The following is a 25,629-nucleotide window of genomic DNA, read 5'->3' as shown; positions in this document are numbered from 1 at the left end:
TGGCCGCCGCTACAAAATACCCTACCTATTTTTCACGATTCCTTTGATAAATAAAAGCTTTCTTAATTTGACTGAAGACCAGATTAACAAACTTGAGCGTCTCCAAAATCTTGCTATTCGGTTCATATTTGGCCTACGCAAATATGACCACGTTTCCGAATTTCGACAAAAACTCAAGTAGCTCCCTATTCGCCGTCGCCGGGATTTGCATGTACTTTCGCTTCTGTACTGTGTTTTATTTCATTTAAAAACTCCTTCTTATCTTAAGGAGAAGTTTACTTTTCTGGGAGTGCAATCTGATTTAAGATCGTGTCGCGCGCTGACTCTGAGTTTTTATAGAACTAAGTTCTATGAGCACTCGTTTACAGTGCAAGCCATAGCGCTATGGAATGCGCTCCCAATAGACATAAGGCAGTCTAAGACACTTTGTATTTTTAAGAAAGCTGTCAAAAACCACTATAGTTTGCATTGAAGACGACTTGTAATAGTATTTACTGTTGTTAATGTATTTATAATATGTTATAGTATATATTAGTTTATTATTATTTTTTATTTTTTAATATTTAATTTATTATGTATTATTTTATTTGTGTAATCTAGTTTAAGTATTAGTATGTAGTTATTAGTATGTATTTTTTTTTAATATGCACAACCTGCAGTATGTTATCCTTTTGTTTTCCTTATCCTAAGGTTGCCTGGAAGAGATCGCTACAAAGCGATAAGGCCGCCTTTTGTATACTTCTTCTGTCTGTGTTTTCTTTTATTCTTTTTTTGTATTTTTATTTGTGTGCAAATAAAGAGTATAAATAAAATAAAATAAATAAATAAATATTACGAGTGTCAGAGGTTTATATAAATTTTAAATTAATTTTTTACTGTGTTGCTAAAAATGATAATAAATTTTAAAATTACCAATTGCCATGGCATACGGCGCTAAATAAACAGTGATATTTTTTATTTTTTTGCTTAGTATAAGTTTTAACAGCACGTATTGACACCACTTGTAGCACGCAAGTGTATATAGCATTAAGCTATTTGTTAATTGTATAAAATAGATAGATTTTGCAAACGCCAATATGAGATTATTTTTTTAATTTAACGATTTGCCACCCCTGAACTAGGCTGATGGAAAGTGGCTTATTTGCTATTGCTTTTAAGTATGATAAGAAATATGAATAAAAACTAAACCGACTTCTTCGTGTTATGGACTCGTTTTCAGAGATGTCCGCGACTTCAATTGCGTAAAAGTCTCCTTGTTCTGATTCCCTGTGAAATGTTTTTTTCTCATGATAAGCTTTCATCGAACGCGTCGCGTTCCATCCGACCACGGGAGAATTCCGCAAAATATTATACTTTATTATTACAATATTATATTATTACTTTAATTATTACCCTATGATATTTTCGATAGTAAGGGTTGAAAAACAACAATTTATTTCATATTATTTCTTTATTTACATAATTGCTATAAAAAGGTATATAATTAATCCATACAATATACATACTGTTTTATAAGTATAATTAAATTAAAATAATGATGCCATACTTTTAATATAGTTTGTAAAAATATACGTAAATTTTTATGTGCCAACTTTCACCAAGAACGATCAAAGTTAGCACATAAAAAAGCTTTCCTCCTATAGTGGATGAACGGAACACTGCACATCTAAGTACCCTTTTTATTGTATATATACAAGATTATTGTGCGAAGTCGGGTTACGACAGCTAGTTTAAATAATTGTATTAAGATTGTCGTTCTAGCATGCGCAAGCGCAGCGGCCCGTCGGGTGCGTACATGAACGTCACGGCGTATTCCAACGGCTCGTGGTGGTATTCCAGACGATATCTCCTCAGCAACTGCATAAAAAAAAAGTAAAAGTTAGCTAATTAATTCACAATATATCTATTTGACAATGTGAAATTGTGATAGAAAGCACCCCGTTGAGTTTTCTTTGGGTATATTCTCATTTTATTAGCAATCCGGAATATTACCAAAGTCTACACTACAATTTTTTTTTAATGCAAACTTCTTATGGGAGGTTAAACCGCTTCGTTACGTAACTCGTTACGGCGCCAATCTCTCACGCATACGGGAGCAGTATATGCAGATTGTTACTTTTATAAGATTAAATAATTATACTTATAATGTGCATACACAACATTCTAATATACATGAACCTACATATTCATGAATTGTAATTAAGAATAAATTATATATTTGATAATTAATAATTATTATAATTAATATATTGTAATATTAAATAACCTTCCTGTACACTATCATATTAATAAACATAAAATTTAAGTAATGACCTAACCTTTTCTTAAGTTAAACAATTTCAATATTAAATAGTTCAACTTAGATTCGTTTAAGTTATCACTTATTTCGAGCGTCCAGAGACACAGTTTTTTTATTATTACTCGGAGACTTTGCTTACGCGATCGAGAAGAAATAAGAGCCTGTGATTTTTGTTTCAGAATTTATCTCTTCTCGCTCTCTCTTTTTGTGCCTCTCCACTACTGGAGGTTGGCCGTCAGCTCAGCGAACTTCTTGCGGTCTTGCGCCAAGCGAAACAATGTTTCCACGCTTACAATATTCGTCCATTCACGGATGTTACGCAACCATGACTTCTTCCTCCTTCCAACACGTCGTTTGCCCTCTACTTTGCCCATCTTTATGAGCTGGAGCAGTTGGTATCGCTCATGTCTCAGAACGTTGCCCAGATATTTGCTTTACGCTTCTTAATGATAAGCAGTAACTCCCGGCTTCTGGCGACGCGTTGGAGTACTCTCACGTTAGAAACTTTCTGTGTCCTAGTAGCTCATTAGCTGGACACAGACATACTTCTACGGAGCATTCTACTGTAGCACCACATCTCAAAAAAGTCAAAAAATTCAAATAGGCCTAATTAATAAGCACTTGAAACGTCAAGTCAGTCAGTTTGTACCACCGGTTCGGAAGGCAGATTCCACTGAGAAGAGCCGGCGAGAAACTCAGCGGATTGCTGATTTCCAACATCATTTTAAAGTATAACAATCTTTAGAATTTTTCTGTTTTGTGAGAGATGAGAGCGGAGTGGCCTGCTTCCAAGCAGCCTTGTCGTCATCAATCGAAGGCTTCGAGACGTTTCTGAGTATCGGCTCAAGAATTATTAATAAGAATTCCATAAAAATATAATTTAATATAGTCGTCATCAACATCATCACATCAACACATTACTGGCCCAATACAGAGCACGGGACTCCACACACTTTCTGAGCATTATGTGGAACTCTCAGGCATGCAGGTTTTCTCACGATGTTTGCACCGTTGAAGCAAGTGATATTTTAATTACTTAAAACGGACACAACTTAGAAATGTTACAAGTCCGTGCTAAGATTCGAACTCGCCCCCGAAAGCGAAGCCGGGCTCGTACCCAATGCGCGATCAATGCTACATCACATTAGAAGTAGGCGTTAAAATGAGGCGTTTTGCTGTGCAGTGTAGAAATCTGATCTCAGCGGGGCCGTGGATATTGTCTGTCCGAAAACTGTGCAACCAATTTTCTTTATACCAATAAACATAATAGATGGCACTTTCGATGAAGGGCATAACTACATTCGTGCACATAAAATTAAGCTGCGAGGGTTGTAGGACAAGGTAAGCCATATAGGCTCGTGTGCTGAGCTTGCTCAATGTTCCAGACAATCTGGGGCTGGAGTGTCTTTCAAAAAACCGCTTCAGCTTAAAAAGCAAATCAAATTAATGTTGCAAAGAATAGTCCCAATTGAATAGATTGGTTATAAAGTAGAAATAGTATGCACATTATTTTTTAAATATTTATAATGAATACTAGCGGACCCCAGCGCCATCTGTCGGGCTGATTTGTGAATCTAAACCATCCAGGGTGCCACCCAAACGCATAACATAAAAATTCATTCAAATAGGTCCAGCCGTTTAGGAGGAGTTCGGTGACATACACACGCACACAAGAAATATATATATAAGATTATGCATAATAAAAATTAAAAAGTAGCCAACTTTCAATATAGTATACGTTCATTCTATTGGTCGAGCCCTTTCATTTGCTATTGAGGGAGTTGTGAAAATTTTAGATCTAAGATTTAAAATTTATTTTAGTGTATAGTATTCTACTAGTCCAGCACTTGCATCTGATTATTATATAGAGGGAGTTGTAAAAAAACAGGCAATCCGCAATTTTCCAGCGGCAGCCATCTTGGACCGCTTTTCATAAAACATAGCTTAGAACTCTCCCGATCTATTCATCTTCCAAACAAAAAAAAATAAAAATCGGTTCATTCATTCGGCAAGTGCGATTCCAAAGACACACACACACAAACTTATAACAGCCTGTCGTTAATAAGTTAAATGAAACCTTTTCCTAAGATTTCTGAACCTATTAGAATCTTATAGGTTGCTTCTTTAATAGTTTTAAGTGACAATGTAAGATGGTGATAACAAAAATACACAACCGGCTAAGTTTGTTGTTGGCTTCTTCTTAGACCAGGGCGCGTTTAAAACCCTCGTAGCTTTAGTTTTGAGTTGACGAATTAAGTTATCGCCATCAACTCACTTCTATGTTATATTTTACATGTAATGTACGCATTAAAGGTAGGACTTTGACTTCACAATATTTTCCCAAACCTTAGCGAGAAGGACTTGTATCTCCAAATCGGCGAATCTTCGCCCCAAGCAGATCCGGGCGCCAAAGCCGTAGGGTAAGGACGCAAAGGAGTGCAATCGGCCATTGCTCTCCAGCCATCGCTCCGGCCTGAACTCGTCAGGGTTGGAGACGAACTGCTCCATGTTACCTGTGACTATTGTTGGGAACACCACTTGTACCTTGAAACAAAAAAACTTAATTATAAGAAGAAAAAGAAGAAACACTTTATTGCACGTAAACACACAGGAAAAGAAACATTAAGGAGTTTACAGTACACAATGTAGACATGCAAAGGCGGCCTTATGGTTGCAAGCAATCTCTTACAGGCAACCTTTGTAGACGGGACTTACAGCAAGAGAACGGGATAGTGACAAGAGTGTTTTAATATAGGTATACATAATTTTTTATAAATTTAAAATGCATATAAAAATTTTCGAAACCGACAGGATTTGAACCTGCGACTCTCTGGCAATCGCGGCCTGAGCGCTTTCTTCCAATTAAGCTACGGCTCTCCTACCGTCGATGCCGAAATTAGTATATGCCTTTCACATCAGTCTTATAGCGACTATAGCGTCAGGTATACATAAATACAAAAAATGTATATTGTATACGAATCCATAGATAATTTAAATAAATAAACGTAATCTTATATCTTTAAACGAGCAACTCTTGTTTATATATATAATTGGAATCTCGGAATCGGCTCCAACGATTTTCATGAAATTTAGTATACAGGGGGTTTCGGGGGCGATAAATCGATCAAGCTAGGATTCATTTTTAGAAAATGTCATTTTATTTGTGTTTTCCGGTAATAACCGATTTGGTGCAATGAAGTTGCACGGGTCAGCTAGTATATAAATATAAAATAAATATAATATATGTAAATATATAACATACATACAATTACAAACAATAATAAAGCAACAAATTCATATGCCAGCACACAAAGAGAGGTAGTAGTCCTTCAGACGAATCTTAAATATAGGAAGGGAATTACACGGCCAAAGAGCCGCGAAACCATTTATTTAATCCTTAGTTATATTATAAATACTAAATCCCATATATTATAATTTATTGGAATAGTCAAAATATAATGAATAAATAAATATACTACGACAATACACACATCGCGATCTAGCCCCAAAGTAAGCGTAGCTTGTGTTATGGGTACTAAGATGCCTGATGAATATTTTTATGAATAATATAAAGAAATACTTAGAATATACATATAAACATCCAGACACTGAAAAACATTCATGCTCATCACACAAACATTTTCAAGTAGTGGGAATCGAACGCACGGCCTTGGGCTCAGAAATCAGGGTCACTTGAAACTGCGCCTATCGGCCGTCATAATAATATAGTCACGTCTGCGAACTTTAATTTTTTTTTTTTTGATGAATGTTGTATTTTAATACTTATTATGCTATTCCGGTTTAAGAGGAATCCAAATAATCAAATATCATTAAAATTGGTCCAGCCGTTCTTGAGTTATAAATGGTGTAACTACAAATAATTTACATAATAAATACAAACTAAAATTAATATTTACAATAAATATAAGCCGTCTAACTGTTCACTTATTGTATGGAGGGTAGAGGTAAGGAGAGTCATCTTATATGGGAGAAAAGTTGAAAAAGTGTCCAGTGTATGCGCTAAATAACAGTTCAAAAATCCTCCACAATGGCGCTGGTGGATGCACAGGGTATGGTATGAATGTAGCAATCGTAGATGAATTGAAGTATGCCGAGTTAAAAAATTTAATGGCATTATCGACTAAAGTAGTTAATTATTGAGAATTTCAACAACTTACGTTGTACAAAATATTGTGGTAAATATAACCTTACTTCCTTGTATCTCCATACTTCCTTGTTTATTTTTCAAGCCTACTCTAACAATATTTATATTTGGCGCTTCTTTTAAGAGTTACCCTCATGCAAATGTGGCGCCATCCTAATTTAATACATTTTGACGACACTTTTTCATATACACAGATGACTCTCCTTACCTCTACCCTCCATAACTTATTGGAATGGTACCCAAAATGCTGGCGCCATTGCCTCTTTGAATTGCTAGACTTAGCCGTTGGCTAAATAAGATAGAATAAGAGAAAAAAAGTAAGGAGTACATTAGAGATAGATAGATAAGCTCTCGGATCACCAAAGGTCAAGAATAATTTTTAGGACACGGTGTTAATAAAATTAAAAAGAAAAAAAAAGTTTTAAATTTTATAATATTTATAATTATAGAAGTTTTATATTTTAAATGTATATAATTTTAAATATTTCTTTCCTTTTCGTCTTAACTAAGCACCCAGTCAACTTGATTTTTGGCATAGAGTTAGTTGCCCGGCCCGGGACTCAAACCCAGGACCTCGCGATGCATAGTTAACCACTAGACCAACGAGGCATAGGAATTGCAGTATTGTTATATTATATTGTACTCACCCCCTTCGGTATATGGTATCCGCAGATGACGTCGTCTTCTTGAAGCGTTCGGCCATTACCGATGACTGTAGAGTACATTCTGTAAAGATGTTTTTTATCTTTATTCCAACAAAGGTTAGCCCTTGACAACAAGCTCACCTGGTGGTAAGTGGTAGTGAAGTCTAAAATAATCGTAAAACGACCCATTCGCGGCCCACTACGGGACACAGGTCTCCACTCAGAATGAGAAAGGCTCAGGTCGCAGTCCACCACGCTGGCCCAGTGCGGATTGGTGGACATCACACGCCTTTGAGAACATTATGGAGTGCTCTCACGCATGCAGGTTTCCTCACGATGTTTACCTTCACCGTCAAAGCAAGTTAATCGCTTAATACGCATATAACTTCGAAAATAAGAGGTGCGGACCAGTGTTCGACCTCGGTCCCCTAAAGTGAAGCCGAAGTCCAAACCGCTAAGCTATCACATTCTAAAATGATCTTGTTCTTAGGTCTTGCTAGTAACTCCCATACCGACAAAGCCTTGGCGCCCAATGATTTAGCGTTCCGGTAAGATAGCTCACGGAAACCGAATAGGCCGTCTTAACAGGTTGTTTTTTTTTTGTTATCAGCATCCCACATTGCCACTTAAAACTATTAAAGATTCTAATAGGTTAAGAAATGTGTTTAAGTTAACTTATTAACAACGAGTTGTTATAAGTTTGTCTGGTTGTGTGTCTGTCTTTGGAACTCCTTAGAATAGTGTAATCGTTACATTACTAATACATAATTATTTTCATTAAACTAAAACATAATACAATCGAACTGTACCTATTAAAAACTTATAACCTTACCTACTCAAGATTTGGGGGTATCAAATGCAAAAAATATTTTCAAATAAGACTGATAACTTTAAACGGTGAACGAAAACATCGAGTACAGACCTACATGCCTAAGAGTTCTTCATATTGTTGTCAAGGCATGTGAAGTCCTTCATTCGCACTTGGCCAACGTTTTGGTCTACGGTTAGGCCGTTCTCATTCTGTCTCATGTCCGTTCTCTTCTCATTCTGAGTGAAGACCTGTCTCCGCTAGTATAACAAGGTCAGAACTAAAACCAAAAGAATGGGAGAATTAGAACAGCTTTCTGTGTCAGAGCTCGTCCGATGAGGTATGTTTATTTTTGCTGCGGTCACAGAATTAAGAACCTATTTTAGATTACCTATTTTAGAACCTAGATTACCTACAATATCCTCATTCCGCCATTATTGTATGCAGTGCATTGTGTCCAAAAACTGTGAAAACACCCCGTCTTACTGTGCTTCCGCGGAATGTTGCTGACTAGAAGAAAAAAATGTTAACAATATCGTTTTCCACGGTAAAAGCGAAATTGTCAACATTTTTTCTTAATTAGAACTTCTGATCGAGAGACGCAACGAATGTAAAATGCAAATGTAAATCCGGTGAGCGATTTTCCAAAGAATATACCTGAAAACTTCCCGCACAAAAGCCTTCGTGTAATGAAGTTTATCCAAATCAGAATAACTCAAGGGTTTGCTCGGATCGGGCAACACCCTTCTGATCTCGTCCGCCATTTTATCTTGTTGCTCCAATCTGGTCGCCGCTTGGTATAAAATTGAGCATACTGCCATGGATATCTGGAAATTAATGTCAAAAGATGAGTTGATGACAATTGTGGTTGGTTTATTTATTTAGAACTAGCTGTTGCCCGCGACTTCGTCTGCGTTTGATTTTGTTTTTTGATGTGGCATTCAATTTAGTTTTAGTTCTAAAAAAATTTAAAGTATTCAGTTTCGCTAAGCCTTAAATGAGGGGTTTGCTGCTGTCCGCTGAGAAGTTATGTCCTCTATCTTCCAATCACATTCATAAGACAAAGTTTGGGGAAAATTAAACACATATTATAACCTCTATAGTACAAAAATAATTATTTAAATCGGTTATAATTTGTCGGAGTTATGGTGTAAAATCGTCAAAAACTTTCATCCCCTCTCTCAAAGGAACCGAGCTTAATGTAAAGATAAAAAGTATTCTATATTACTTCTAACACTTCCAAGAATATGTGTGCAAAGTTTCATGAGGATCGGTTAAGCAGTTTTTGCGTGAAAGCGTAACAAACTAACTGACATTGACATTTATAATATTAAGTAGGGATAGGGATAGGGAAGTAGGGATTCCGGTTTCAGAAAGAACTAGACCCAAGGATGACTTTTTTTTTATTTATTTATTAGCTTTTCAAGAGAAAAAAAACTGTAAGTACTAATAAACATAAGAGTAATGCCGTATTTTTTTTATCACATCCTAGCTGTCCCGGCGAACTTCGTACCGCGGATCTTTTTTTTTTATGAGTTATATTTTAATACTTATTATCCTATTCCGGTTGAAGAGGAATCCAAATAATCAAATATCATAAAAATTGGTCCAGCCGTTCTTGAGTTATAGATGGTGTAACTAACACAACTTTCTTTTATATAGATAGATACCAATGAAGTTTCCAAAACTTAGTTAGGTATACATAAACGATAAAATTAACCACAAATTGCTTAGGGATCAACTACCAAGCGAAAATTACACATAAAAATAAAATTAAACTCAAAAAACCTTATTATACTTAATTTTCCATAATTATTTTCCTAATAGTGCCAATTTTTACAATGTGAATAATATCCGTCTCACTGTAACCGTTATTGAAAGTATTGCACGCACGAGATAAAAAGTTATTTGTCGACTTTGTTTTTATATAGTATAGATGACGGACCCCCCTGATATAAATTGGAAAACTATCTCTCCATAAATAGAGCTACATTTCGCAGGACATGCAAGGAACACTTCCTACAAAATGGCGCGTCAACGAATCAACCTATGGCGAAGGTGTTAAACCCCATCTACCTGTAATTACATCGGCCACCATGCCCATGCCCAATCGGAACCAGAGAATAAAGAACATACAGAAACCGCATACACGACTAATAGTAAGTACAATTGAAGCATCAAAAACAACTCTACTCAAGAGTGGTTTCTCGAAAAAACGGTATGTCTCTTCATTCCATTTAGCAATAATCAGTAATTATTTTCTATATTTCTAAAAAATGAGAAAATGAGAAAAAGCACACACACATCTGCTAGTTCTTAATATTTGCGATATTAAATTATATTATAAAGATCAACCAACCGTATCTATCCCAACAAGTATGAGATCAAGGGCCATAATAGTTGCTATCTTTGGATCGCCCTCACTCTGCAGAACTCGCTCGAGCAGGGATAGATCGTTCTCCGAGGTGACTTTCTTAGTCTTCAATCTCTCCAATGCTTCATTAATGTAGCGTGAGCATAATCTGTAAACATAAACGGCGTAAGTAAATAAAATAAACTCAAAATCTTCGGATAGTAGTGCTAACCCTATCTATAGGGTATTTATACAACGTGTAAATGAAAACCGAAATAATAATTTACAGGCTTTAAACAGGAAACCGAAAACCTAATTATTTTTGGAGTAAGTGGATTTGCCATAGTTTTTACTCAAACAAATCAGATACAACCCTAACATGCAACATTTAAATCTTACTTGTAGGTACTATGCACGTATCGGTCTTTTATCTTCAATAGGGTTGTCATAAGTAAACACTTCAAAATTCAAAATTCATGTATTTATGTTTTGATGGATGGAAAAATGAATAGGCATCTTGATTTAATATTTTTACAAGGTGATTCCTTATAAAATAATCTTATACATCTTTGATGATTATTTCGTAATTCGGTTACACGTTGTATATTAATAAGTGAAGGAAAAACATTGTACCACTTTTTACGAAAATTGCGCGGACGGAGAAGTGCAGAATACAAATATTTTTTTTAAAGCAAATGTATGTTCTAATACATTAAATTAATAAAAAACACATTAAACACACTACCATGTATTTGACACACACGTATATATAATCTTATTTAATAATTTCACACACACCACCATATATTTGACACCAGGTATTTTTTGTTATCACCATCTCACAGTCATACTTATTAATATTTAGCTATGAAGTACTCCTACATTAGCATAGTAGTAAGACGAGGGCAACTTACTCAACAAAGAAGTTCATATTGTTAACGTATTTGGTCCACAGTGGTGTGGGAAAGTATCGCCAGTAAGGCGCCTTCAGTTCTAGCACTGCGACGTTGCGCAGCGCGTACTTGGCAGCGTCGATGATACGCTGGGGTTCCGAGTTGCTGCCCGCTTGGGGGGACAGGCAGCCAAGCCTTACATCCAGGGCCACGCGACCAATACCTGGAGAGATCAAATATGTAATGAATTCTTTAGCATTCTTCAAAGTTGCCGGTTCATTTACAGGCCCATGAGACTCAGGTTGATGGACGTTACAGGACGTGTTCCTTGCATGCCCTATTTAGAGTTGCTCTCTTTTTGTCATCAGGTGGACCAACTGCTTATAAAAAACTACACTACTCTACAAAAAATCTATTAGTAACTTGTAATTTAATTTTCATGTTGCAGGCTTAAAATAAACCTTATTATGCACGTACAACATAACATACTCGCGCGATACTGGCGCGCAAGTGGAAAGGGGACGTCCATAAATTACGTGAGGTGTTTTTTTAATTTTCTGTATCTCCCCAAACCCCATAATAATAATTATAAGTACTCTCATGTCTCTCTTAATCGTTTTTTCTCCTTCTAACTGACAATATAGTTTTATATTCGTAAGTTGTGGCAGTCTTTAAGTGGGTCTACAATATTACATTTATATGTTTTTTCATTTTTTGTTTAGTTTTTAAGAGTTGTTGTTGTAACCTGTTGATTGTCCCTTAAATAAATAAATAAAATAAAATAAATAAACCCCCGATCTCACGTGTGATTTTTTTAAATGTGTGTTTCTTAAATAAACGCGTTGGATTGTTATTGTAAAGAGGAAAAAAACAAATGGTATAAAACAAATATGGTGGTTTGACAGTCAGTAGATGTACTTATAACGTCGAAGTATGAATAAAATTATTTTCTTTCAAACGAATTAGTGAATGATCTAAATCGCATTACGATTGCATTTAAAATTAAATCCTAATCGTGTACTTAATGATGGACATTGCACCATGCTATTTTGAGGATGCCAAGTTTCTTAAGTAGTACTCCCACTTACATTCTAGTGACCACCGATGGATGTGGTTGTCAAACTCGTGTGGCAGGTCACAGTTTTCGTCCCTCGCCTTCTCCATGTACTTGATGAAGTCTTCCGTCACCAGCTCGATGGGTGTGACGTACTTCTTCACTGTTTGCGGTTGCAAAATCGGCCGTTGAACTTTTGAACGAAATTTGCGCCATTGTTCGCCGTGCCTGAAAGATTATATCGAGGGTTTTGACATGCTTGTTCACATCCTGCACCATTTACCTAAGTCTTAACTAATATTACATTAAACTACAAATGTCTACTCATTACTCTTTCACGATTAACGCTGGAGATATTATTTATCCCGGGTAAACAAACAGTTCCCGCGGTTTAAAAAAGCTTGTTGAGTATTGGATAAAATAAATACTCCAAACTAAAACAGTCCGATTGTAGTCATACGAACTCTTTACGGAGGTATCTAAAACTGGGCTACATAAAGGCTGAAAACAAGTAGGTAGGTACCTATAAAGCGTTAAACCCTAATTTAATAACTAAGATCTTATATTATATTTTAACAAAGAAGCGTAGTCAATGGTTGGTGGCCACCGACTACCCTTTTTAGTTTTGTTTATACGGTTACTTTCGACAGAGCTTGAGCGGCGACTTCGCCTTTTTGTTAAATATAAGATCTGCTATTGCTCAGTCAAAGCCAACGAAAACGACACCCGTATAAACTAAAATCAGCCTAATAAGGGCTTTACAAAACTGAAACATCTATGTATGTACATATATACATAAACTGTTAAATACATTACCATCCTGTAGTCGAATAATAAAGTCAGACTTTACATTGTGGAATTTTATGAAATATAAGCCGCACAACCCATAAACAAACCAGGTGCGTTAGTTGATATATTTTTTATCTAATTTTCGTGTCAAAGAATAAACATAAATATATCCTAGCCATGCGCTGGAATTTTATCCTATGTCCGTGAAACAATGCAACTATTGTTTATTTATAACTAAACTATTGCTAAGATGATAAAATGCAGACCGTGTTGCATTATTCTAATGCAATATGGCAATTGCGGATGGCGCGACAATGATAAAGTAACAATGGAATAACGTCAGTTTCCACTTTAAGTAGGGTAGGTATCTACTTGAGTAATTATCCCGACATTAAATAGTTAAAAAGTCATTGTATAAATATAGGTTAGGTTAGGTTCAAAGGTGCCAAACAGGTCCTCGGCAATGTACCCTCTACGCACGTTTCGCTCCGACTTTATAATTTTTTTGTAAAGGCAACATCTCCTGAGGATGCTCCGGTTTCGCAGCGAAACGTGCATAGAGGGTACATTGCCGAGGATCTGTTTGGTGTGGAGTATACGGATTGAGGTAATTATAAATTACACCATACAGATTCTACTGCTGTTCGCGGAATATAGCAAATTAAGCTTAATGTTCATAATATACTAGCTGTCCCAGCGAACTTCGTACCGTCAAACAATTTTTTTATGAATAAGAATAATCCAAAAAATCAAATATCATAAAAATTGATCCAGCCGTTCTTTAGTTATAAATGGTGTAACTAACACAACTTTCTTTTAGATATATAGATTATGGATTTCCGCAAAGTAACGCCTGCTTCTATCCAATGCTTAAATTGTACTTATTTATTGGTATACATATAACTTTATTTGCTACTATATTTATATACTATCACTTTAAGAAGAAAATTACGATTCCATAACACAATAAGTAGGTATCAATCTATAGTACAAATATACAAATACCTATGTAAACAAAGTGTTAAGATGACTAGGCGCGAAATGTGTACTTAAGTAAGTGTAATATTGAATCATCGACAAGGCTAAGTGTGTTTGTTTTACATATACCTAAGGATGATATCCCTAACGGCCTGTCGTTGTATGAAGTACCTAAAAATACATATACTTTTTTTATTGATTTGCTTGATTGTTTGCAATCTCACCAGCAGGGCTAGCACAAGCAGGAGACAAAAATTATATCCCCCGATTATAACCCCTGATTGGGGAAATATTTAACGTGTCCACTGCTAAAGCACGGTAACAGGCAATAGGAGAAATTTCCCCTTATATTATTTCCACTTGTGCGCCAGTGCTCTAAGAGTAAGTCACTGGTGGTAAGTGATGATGCAGTCTTAGATGACCGGGCATCAAACTGTTACTTGTTAGGGGTATGGCAGTTATAACCTATACCCCTAAGGGCTTCCATGCACCATCGTATCAGAACGTACATTGCTTGGCAGCACGTCTTACGTCGGTGGGACGGGAAGTGGTAACCGGCCACGTCCACCCACCTGACCAGACCGAGAAAATGCAGACATTATAAATTCCTAAATTGCCTCTGTTGGGAATCGAACCCGGGACATTGGTTTTAAAACCACAGCGCTCACCGCTGCGCCAGGGAGGTCGTCAAAATTATTGTACGATATTGAAGTAGGTAGGTACATGAAACTACATTGGTTTAAAATAACTCTATTGTATATCTATCTCACAGAATAAAGAACAAATCCGAATTGTATGATCTATGTCCACATAATATAATAAACTGTCAGACCAGCTGTCAAAGTTAAAGATTTAAAAGAAAAATAACTGGGAAATAAGTAAATACCAACGCAATAACCAATTTTAGAATTTTTTGTCTATTTTTCTGTTAGTTATTTGACTTTGCGCATCACACTACTATTGTAGGTGGAAAACAGAACTTCTCAAGGGACAGCAGCCAACCCCTCACTCTAAATTAACTTTAGGTATAATTAAACACACACAAAACATACCTATTATGGAGCTGAGTGACAGGTGTGAGATTTTCTACCTAAGTTTAGATAATCGATCGCTTGATAGTTAACTACGATTTATATGGTTACAATACTAGGAAAACGTATTATCACTAGATTCTCTTCTGACTTTGCTATCATATAGGTATGTCACAATCGTTACTGTTGGTATGTCACAAAATTTTACTAAAATATCATAGAATATTTAATGTGCCGCTACTTTTCATTGTGTACACTACACAGATTACATATAAGCAAGTAAATTTATAATGAATACAAAGTTGATATAACCGGAAGTAATTAGCAATGACATTAGGTACTCAGAATGTATACACACCACGTTCAAATAGAGATGACACACACAAGCCACTAGGTATGTACCTTACTTTCGTTTCGCCCTACTTCTCAAGTGGGCCAGTATCAGCATTCTTCTCATTTACAACAAGTTTAAAAACAAGTTTACGTACAAAGTGTTTGTATCTTCTTTGGTACCTTCTATTAATTATTTGTATCATAACTAACAGGTTGGTTAAGTAGCTATAACGTGGCTACAACATAATAATTTCTCTATTAATGCCCTAAAACTTGGCTCAGGCCTCCTTTCTCAAAGGAAAGACGGATTTAGAGATTACCCTCGTGACTGCACGATACGCGATAATTATCACATGAAGCACGGGACTCTGAAACACGGGGATGGGGAACGATAATTTTATAACTCCGCCGGAGTTCAAATTCAAATTCATTTATTTGTCTAAAACATGACAAAACATTATACATGTTTAGTCGCAGTCTACGACATGCAAATCTTAATTTACTATACATCACCACTCAACTGCAAATATATTAAAAAAAAGAAAGTTACTCCGGGCTAATTTCTTAACTTTTGAACAATTTATGACAAGGCAGGAAAAACCCTAGACAAATAACCAAATTTACCAGTAATATTTTTTTTTTTAAGTTCGCTGCTTATACTCGTACCTTACCGATACGATGCCGCGTAAAAACGAATTTGGGTTATGACTAACATACGCCCTAATAGTTAGCCCGCTACCATCTTAGACTGCATCATCACTTCGCACCAGGTGAGATTGCAGTCAATGGCTATCTTGTAGTGTAACTTACAAGTGTATATATTTATATTTATACTTCTTGTGGGAGCAATCCCTGTTGTAAGTTAATAGTGCTGTACAATTTGGCCGTTTAAACCGGCCATAAAATTTAACCAGGTTAATTAGTTCAGCAGCCAACTAATTAACTTAAAATAACCGGTTAAATTAATTGACTAGTTAACAGGTTAAATAAGTTAACTAGTTAACCGGTTAACTGATTTACCGGTTAAACGGTTAATCGGTTAAAAAAGAAGTTGCTTATCTTCGCAATCAGCAAACTTATTGATATTTCTGTATCAAAATCGCGAAATTTCTTGTAAATATAATTATAACATTTTATAATTTTACAGCACTACCAAAAAAGTACATAAACTTATTTTTTTTAGTACAATTTTTATTATATTACATTGACAGCCGCGGAGCGTAGCTAGTTAAATATAAACAGGTGTTTTAAAGAAATCTTAACTTAAAACGAAGTTGCTGTAAAAGGCTTTAGCCGACGTAAAGACCTACATACTCAGGCACACCGGTTTTATACACAGTCCACACCAACAAATTAATGTTCCTTTTACATTGAAGTTCAAACAAAATACCACCTTAGTCGATAATCATAGAGTTTAAATTACCTAATGATACGAGAGTGCTCGATAAAAAATTCTCTCACGTAAAAGTGTACCTCGAAGAGAAACGCGTGGAGTTTACCAGTCATTCACAACAGATAAACGAGTGCTAGAAAAATCATAGTTCGTATACACGGTTACTTTCAAGATAATTTCTCGTCAAAACGGTGATCCTGCTAGTAAAAAGATGAAATAGTGAGACCATAATTTCAAAAAGCAATATTAATCGTAAGTTTAAATTCGGTGCGTTAAGAACCATCCTGCAGCATTTTCGATGATTTCAGTGACTGTTCCGGCAGTTTACTCAGAAGCGACAAAATATTTTAATAAGTTACGTACTACAATTGCTAAATAAACTAATTACCTATAATATTTTTACTAAATTTAAATTAGACCAATATGACTAAACAATAACCCCTTAAAAAAATTGAGGGTTAAACTGCGAAAATACCTTTTAATTACATTTTGATATTAGCTTATCTGAGGAAAGAAATAAAATGTGACATAGAGCTTTCCTACAGCAGTTTTTAATTTACAAAATTCTCATAATAGACTTCCGACGATTCCAGTCTATTACTCAGTGACCAGAATTCTTTAATTTGTGGTCGAATCGACTTCTTTATACAGAAGCTTTTATCCCTACAATAGACATATCTATTTCTATCTACTTAAGTCAAGTTTCAATAGTACACACTCATCTTTTAAATCATACGTGCTAACAACATTATGAAGTGATAAGTACATAAGCAATATGTGGCAGAATTACAATGTCATACTATTTACGGTGTTTTTAGCACTGTAGCGAGATGTCTTTGAAGGTTTCAATTTAAACTGTAAAGATATGATTTGTTTTTTTTTCTAACATGTCTATTTTATGTAAACAGTGTCTACATTACTTTTAACTTTAAGTGTAACCTCGTAACGGAATAAAAGAGAGCAACAACAATTCAATGAAACAAAATACCACCTTATTCGATAATCATAGAGTTTATCCTTATTTCAGATTTAGACGCAAATGCAATTGGCACGCAATTCGCCATTTTACTTTTAAGTGTCAACATTTCCGGAGTACCTACATAAAGTGTCATAACCGGCTAAAGTGTTTTGTTGAAATTTTCATTTTCAATGAATTAATAATGAAGTTTTAAAAAAAAGATTTTGCAACGATGGGATGCTCTGGCGTAAGTCGCCATTTTAGTATCTAAGTACTTCATAGATAAATAGGCGAACTTTTTTCGTAGTTTCATCAGGACCTATAATAAATGCTTCCTTAGTCATTAAAAAAAATGCAATTGAAACCTTCAAAGACATCTCGTTACAGTGCTAAAAACGCCGTAAATAGTATGACATCGTTATTCTGCCACATATTGCATATGTACTATATTCAGAAAGTTTTGGCATAAAGAAAGATAATATAAACATCGTGTCATCAAATTGTTTTCAATCAATAAAGTGTCTAATGTGAAGTCGTATTACTAATCGTATTAGTTAATCCGCATATGAGCTAAGTGCATTACAAAAGCCATTGCATCACTCCAGTGCCTAGGTCTAAGTTACGCCCTTGGGCCACATCGCACGCATGGTGGAGCACACATTCAAAATGATTAAGTCACTGATGATAAGCCGTGAAGATAAAATGCGTATAGATGCTATCCTACTATTAAAAGATCTCATTTCAACAAAGAAGCTGCAAATCGCGTTTTTGGAACAAAAATAATTCGTAAAAAACTAAAGCTACGAGGGTTCCAAACGCGTCCTGGTCTAAGAAGAAGCGCACAACAAACTGTTACGGTGTTTTTTTTTTATCACCATCTCACATTGACATTTAAAACTATTAGAAGAGCAAGCTGTTTTATCTATTTTATTACGTAGTCCTTTATACTATCTTGTACTTTTCTATAAGCTTACGTTTAATTTATTTGTAGTAGGTATGTAGATCAATATACATTTTGAAACTTTTTATATAGTATCTAATATATAGAACATAGGTAATATCTTTTTAGTTTCTATGGAAGGATTCCAAATAAATTTATGTCATAAGTTTTATGTGACACACGTCTAAAGATTAGCTGATAAAAAATGCTTTACTTATGTTTTAATTTATACCATATATTTCATTAAATTGATAAGGATTTTAAGCAATGAGATAATTATTATTTAATCAATAAAATAATTTAATTTATACTTATTATGACAACCAATGTTAATGTCATTGAGTTGGTGGGTGTTTAAATACAACTGCTTTATCGACACCCATATACATTCCTTGTCGTTATCACTACTCAAATTTTGTTTGTTGACAGCATTTTTTGTTTTCTCTCTTTCTTTCTAAATTTTTTTTTTTTTTTAATATTTTGTTTTTTTACTTGTGTTTTGTGTATTATTATAGTTTCCATCTATATTTAGCCCTGACTCGAATAAAAACGTTGAATCATATGTGTACTTATCTACTATCCACCATCACTTTGCAACACCTTGGGCTTTTATTATTTAACAATGTGTTAAATGTGAGCTTGTTTTTGGTGCTTTGATTAAATAAAAGTGAGTTTACTTCTTCTAGTGTATGTCTGTCTAATTTTGTAACTACCTAAAGTTATCAAACTGATAGTCGGTTAAATATAAAGGTGGTAAATTAAGCTTCATCATATTAAGCCATTACCAGCCCACCACAGGGCACGGTTCTCCACAAACAATGAGAAGGGGTTAGGACCGTAGTCCACTAAGCAGCCTTCTTTGCGAACTGCGCCTTTGTGAACAATCGGCTCGATTGTTAAAGTAAAATTAATGTCAAAGTCAAAGTCAAAGTCAAATATTTCTTTATTCAAATAGGCACATAGATGGCACTTTTGATGCGTTATTATATACAAAATGTGTACATAGCAATGAGTAGTGATGGCGATAACTACAATCGTAAACTTAAAACTAAAGTTACGAGGGTTCCAATCGCGCCCTGGTCTAAGAAGAAGCCCACAACAAACTTAGCCGGGTGTTCTTTTTGTTATCACCATCTCACATTGTCATTAGAAAATATTTAAGAAGAAACCTGGTTAGAGCAATTGTTTACACCCAAGCTTTTTTATCGTTTACGTAATCCTTTATACTATAATAGGACTTTTCTATAAGCTTTCGCTTAATACAAACTTTGAACTTCTTTAGTGACATCCCCAAGATATCAACCGGTAATTTATTGTAAAATTGTATACTGATATAATGATAGTAACTTACTGGATTACGCAAATTTATGCGTTCTGGTCTAATACAGAGGTTCTCAAATAGGGGCCTGAAAATGCGGCGAAATGGTTCCAGTAAAGAATGGTACGGCAGTGTTTGCTTCGCGCTCGACGGCGGCCGATATAAATAAAAGGACCATTTTATAAACGCGCTTTTTAGATCTAATGTTGAATTGGTTTTTGTACAAACTATAAAATTGAAACGAGTGCTACAATTTCTAATGACGTGCAAAAACAATGCGTGCGGGTTGTTTTTGCGAAACCGCACCGACATGAATATAGGAAGAATATCAATATTTGCTATTCATGACATGAATGATTTAGTAAATATTATGCCAATTAGGACAAGGGGATATTCTGTTAATTTGTAATAAATATTAGTTATTACAATTGATTAAGTGCTAAAATTATCATATGTTATCTCATATTAAACAATTAAAATATCACTTACACGCAACGGTAAAGGAAAACTTCGTGAGGAAAACTTGCATGCCTGAGAGTTCTCCGTAATGTTCTCAAAGGTGTGTGGAGTCCACTAATCCGAACTGGGCCAGCGTGGTGAACTACGGCCGAAACCCTTCTCATTGTGGGACGAGACCTCTACCCTGTAGAGGGCCGGTAATGAATGCCGGTCGGATATGATGACTCAAATTTAAGAGTGAGTAGGTACGTATTTCTAAAAACGTTGTTCACTTGACTACTTGTTAGGGTGTCATTGAGGATTCGTCATCATCGTCATTATCAACCTATTACCGGTCCACTACAGGGCACAAGTCTCCTCCCACAATGGGTTTCGGCCGTAGTCCACCACGCTGGCCCAGTTCGGATTGGTGGACTCCACACACCTTTGAGAACTTATGGAGAACTCTCAGGCCTGCAGGTTCTCTCACGACGATTTCCTTCCCTGTTAAAGTAGGTGATATTAAATTGCTTAAATCGCACAGAAATCCGAAAACTTAGTGGTACGTGCTTGGGCTTAAACTCGGTCTCCCCGAAAAGGCTGTGTCTTCTGAAATTCGGTTTCGGTTCGAGAACCACTGCAGCTGCAATGAAATTCTGTCTATAGGAATCACATCATGAAGTTTTACCCGAGCGAAGCATAGAGTAAAAACTAGTGAAGCATACTATAAGCAGGGGCATGTATACTTTGCAGAGAAAAAAACCTGATATTTAATATATTATTACAAAAATATGCAAAACATAATTTGAGGCTGAGTCGAGGTGTCGCGATGAAAGAGTCAGTAGTTAACACAGAAAACCTTGATATTATGTTAACATGTAAATTGTTTAATGTTGACCCTTGATTTGATGGTGACCTACCGGTTTTTAACAGACTACAAAATAAGCAAATATTCTCAATTAGTTGCGTATATTATTGTGTATATTTTAAAGCGCATTTTGACAGTTTGTAGTGTTCTTGTTTCTTTTATTGGATAAGACCATTTTTCAATTCTTGTTAACGTTGGTTTAAGTAGTTTCACCTAACTGACCTTATTCATATATTATTGTGTATTCTAACCAAATTGCAATTAAATTGTGTCAATATATAGACCTAAAATAACAGTTAAAGTACTGTATCACTGTAAACATCCACAGGTAAAAAAACTTTTATTATCAAGTCACAAAAAAAATTCAAATTATTCACTAGAACAAACTTAACTCTTAATTGTTTGAGTTTGGCGATCAAAAGCCATTTCGACACTTGCGGCACAAGCTGTAGGTAAACACAACACCAGTAAAGAAGTTATCCTTGGTACACCTATAACCATCTATTCGCATCAAACTATCACTAGAAAGACACCAGTCAAAAGATTGCAGAATTACCTAATAGTTAAATGAACAATTATGAGAACTGCTTTTTATTCAATAAATAAACAAGCTAGCTCCTTGGTATAACGAAAATAAATTTTACTTACACTCCAACAACACCTGGCAATTCCCCAAAGAAGTCCTTACGGACCTCGGACTTATATTTCACCAGACAAGGCATTGAAGGCCTAAATGGCGTGGGCCCCTCTCGCCTGTACAGCCTTTCAATTTCATCCGCATCGTACACAAACAGCAAATCCGGCCGTCCGATAAGACCACCCAACCGAACGATTCTACCGTATCTCTCCAAAAACAATTTGGTCACTTTCGCGAACTCCGAAATGTCGAATTGCCCAATAATTGGGACCATACGCCATGTGTTCCCTAAAAGTGGTATTGGTTTTGGGCCAGGGACTTCGGAGTAGGGTTTCGCGTTTGCGAAAATCTCCTCGTTAAGTGAAGCGGTTGGAGCAATTTGGGACCTCTGCCGTTTAGAGAAAGGGCAACCCGTTGTCGCTTTGCGGGTGTTTGGCACTGTAAACGGACGCGAGTACGCGGTTAGAGAACGCAATGAGCGACCCATAGCGATTAAGGCCGCATCGACGACTGGGGACGGTTCCGTGCGGCGAACAGATCGTGGAATTACCGTTGTCTCACCGTATTGCTGTCACGGACATCGCTCTTTGCATTCTCTTTTTTTTTTGCCATCGTTTCATTTAGTTTTTTAGTCTTACAATTGAAACATACATTAAGTTTAACTCTGCCCTCACTTTGTTTGCTCGTACCTAAATGATATTTGTTTGGTTAAGTTTGGTAGTTATGCAGTAAAATTCTATTTAGTGATCGAAAGCTTGCGTGCTGTTAATTTCAATTTCTCTCTTTTTGTAACGAATTCTGCATTCATTCCAATGCAAGGTATCGCTTCAGTTCGTTTAGATGGTTCGTTTATTACAGGTAAACGTACTGAGGTACTTAGTAGACCGGTGTGGTTAGTAGTATTAGTACTCTTAAATAGTGTAATTTTATAGGAAGGCAGAGCTCGAATCCCAGCACGCACCTAACGCCGGTAATGATATGACGATGATGATTGATATGGATTGGTAATAAGTACCCATCACCTAAATGTGACTTACTTAAATGGTACCTATTGTAAACTATAAGCATATTTTATGGAAAAAAGTCATATGTATTTATGTTTGTGAAAATATATAGTTTTATTTGCGTTATTTTTTAGAATTTGCGTGAAATAAAATGGATCTATCTATCTAGGTATGATATTATAAAGCAGACTCAATCCGGATTGTAGCAGAATGGTGTGTCTATGCTCTAAATCTCAACCTCTGTCTAAAGCCCACTCTCCTATGAGAGGCCTGTACCCAGCAGTGGGACTTTACTAGGCTATTGATGATGACGATGATGACGAAATTATATATGCGAAAGATTATGTGTTACGTGTTTATTCAACTCCATTTATTGAGCACCATGACAATGTGACTATTGACTACAGGTTTTATAAAACTACTTGAACAGTGAACTCACATTATTTTTAACTGTCTCAAACTTACCTATCCCCTCTATGACGTTCTTCCTCCCAAAGTACCCCGTCCTTTGAGTGTTAAATGTTTGTTAATGTTTGTTTTCAGTAATTATTGTAGATTTTTATGTAAATATATAGTAAGTAATAAAATTAAACTATAATGTATAAAAAAATATCCGTGTTAGATGTACATGTGTTGTCAAAGTATAATCTATAAAATATCCGTGTTAGATATATATGCGAGTGTTGTCTGTGCTAAGTTAGGTTAAAGAACTAACTAGCTAATCACAACTATATCTTGGTACATATTTAAAATAACTTTTCATTAGTTTCACCGATCAATCTCCTTCGTGCCTTCTTCATTGTACAAGACATTGGCGAAGTACCTTGTGCCCAGTTGGCACAGACAAAAGCCATAAACAAGAATTGAATTAAATTGAATTGAATTGAAAACTTCTTGAGACCTATTGGAGTCTACTTACATTAAAGTATGTTTATTTGTTTGTTACCTGAGTTCATCTCAACCAATGACCGGTCTTTATGAAATTTGGCATCTATATAGCTTAATGTACAAGAACAACGCCGGGGTAACGGCCATAGACATATTTAATGTCAAGTATAAACTTGATTAAACTTTACATCAAAAATGCACTTACGATGTTTGGGTTTTTTAATGATAATGAACCCCTATATTAAAACCCTACTCTCATCAAATCAGAGGTGACCTTATTACTTATGTTCAAACATGAAGTACCACTGCCACATTCGTAATTAAATATAGTAGAAACTAGAATCATATCTTACAGAGCGTTGCCCTAGGCAAGTTATCACGTATTTGAACTTGGGAAACCAAACCTGGAAGTACCACAAGGAAGAGACGTAGGGCCTATTCTATACCTTTAATATATTTGAAAATTCAGACTTCAAACACAATACGATAAGTATTGCCACTTTTAACGATGATAACGGGATCATACTCGTAGCTTTAAGATATCATCACAAGGCAGTAGATTAGATACAACAAATGTACTAGTACATTGGTACCTTTTGGTAACTTTTCAATATTAACCATAGACAAGATACTCAACAAACAAATAATACAACGATTTCAAAATAAAGTACTCAGGGGAATAGTTTATTCTTCCTGGTAGTAAAATTAGTACATTCACTGGGATCTGCGAATGGGAATTTGTTAACATATTAGAAGAACAGAAAACAAATTATACTAATCCCTATCCCTACTTTCCCTATCCCGACTAATATTATAAATGTCAATGTAAGTTTGTTTGTTACGCTTTCACGCAAAAAACTACTTAACCGATCCCCATGAAACTTTGTACACATATTCTCGGAAGTGTAAAAAGTATCCTATATTCTATAGGATACTTTTTATCCCGCCATTAAGCTCGGTTCCTATGGGAGAGGGGATGAAAGTGTTTGACGTTTTACACCATAACTCCGACAAATTATAACCGATTTAAATAATTATTTTTGTGCTATAAAGGTTATATTATGTGTCTAATTTTGCCCAAACTTTGTGTGGATCTGTATGTGGTTGGAGATAGAGGACAGAACTCCTCAGCGGACAGGGCAAACCCCTCATTTAAGGCTTAGCGATACTGAATAAAGCATTCAATAATTAAGAAATAAAGTATTTTTTTTAGAACTACAACTAAATTGAAAGCCACATCCAAAAACAAAATCAAACGCAGACGAAGTCGCGGGCAACAACTAGTAATCCATAAAGATGGAATACCTGTCTCTTACAAATGTAACAAATTTATTTAAAAGTGACCCCGCAATGCGCGTTTATAAATCTAACAAGAAGGTACCTATGAGAAAATAATGAAATAAGAAAAGATTTAGATATTAATGATTTCACGCCAACCGGACCTAATCTCGTGAGCCCTGATAAGACAGTCAGTTCATGGGCAACACAACAAGGCAATGTTGACAAACATAGGAATGATAACTAATTTTGAAAAACTGCCCTAAGTATCAACTATATCCAAAAAATATTATTTTTTTTGAAAAATTTTAGGTTTTGTATATTTACGAAATTGCAAATTATTTATTTTTTTAATATTTCCCACGAAAACGCTCGCCGCAGAATAACATGGCCGCACTCATGACGTCATAGGCAACTGACAGCTTTACCTTGTTCCATGGCTAAAGATTATTGATTTTGTTATTGTTAACAAAAAATTAGGCAACTAATAATTTGAAATCACAAAATAATTGATACACGCAGAGGTTTTTCGAAGTTAAAACAGTAAAAAATTATGTTTA

General features: G+C 35.4%; 1 protein-coding gene across 1 annotated transcript; it reads right to left on the bottom strand.

The window, feature by feature from the left end:
* Window positions 1–1,540: 1,540 nt before the first annotated feature.
* LOC120625445 (probable cytochrome P450 301a1, mitochondrial) lies at window positions 1,541–22,396 on the bottom strand. The gene is made up of 8 exons (XM_039892514.1): window positions 21,911–22,396; window positions 12,251–12,444; window positions 11,184–11,385; window positions 10,276–10,438; window positions 8,574–8,743; window positions 7,112–7,190; window positions 4,646–4,843; window positions 1,541–1,857 (listed from the first exon to the last, which is right to left on the bottom strand). The coding sequence occupies exons 1-8, from the start codon at window positions 22,384–22,386 to the stop codon at window positions 1,744–1,746; spliced, it is 1,596 nt and encodes a 531-aa protein (XP_039748448.1). The 5' UTR covers window positions 22,387–22,396; the 3' UTR covers window positions 1,541–1,743.
* Window positions 22,397–25,629: the final 3,233 nt, after the last annotated feature.

This window comes from Pararge aegeria, chromosome 7, assembly GCF_905163445.1.
Source record: "Pararge aegeria chromosome 7, ilParAegt1.1, whole genome shotgun sequence".
Taxonomy (NCBI): Eukaryota; Metazoa; Arthropoda; class Insecta; order Lepidoptera; family Nymphalidae; genus Pararge; species Pararge aegeria.
The sequence above is the reverse complement of the archived record's forward strand: the minus strand, read 5'-3'. Positions and strand labels throughout refer to the sequence as shown.

What these genes read in the sequence shown, in the direction of transcription:
- LOC120625445 (XM_039892514.1), bottom strand. Translation starts at nt 22,386, where the DNA reads ATGGGTCGCTCATTGCGTTCTCTAACCGCGTACTCGCGTCCGTTTACA. An exon ending in AATATGAACTTCTTTGTTGA is followed by an intron (nt 10,439 to 11,183) that starts GTAAGTTGCCCT and finishes TTATGTTTACAG; the next exon opens with ATTATGCTCACGCTACATTA. An exon ending in TACTTGTTGGGATAGATACG is followed by an intron (nt 8,744 to 10,275) that starts GTTGGTTGATCT and finishes ATTAATTTCCAG; the next exon opens with ATATCCATGGCAGTATGCTC.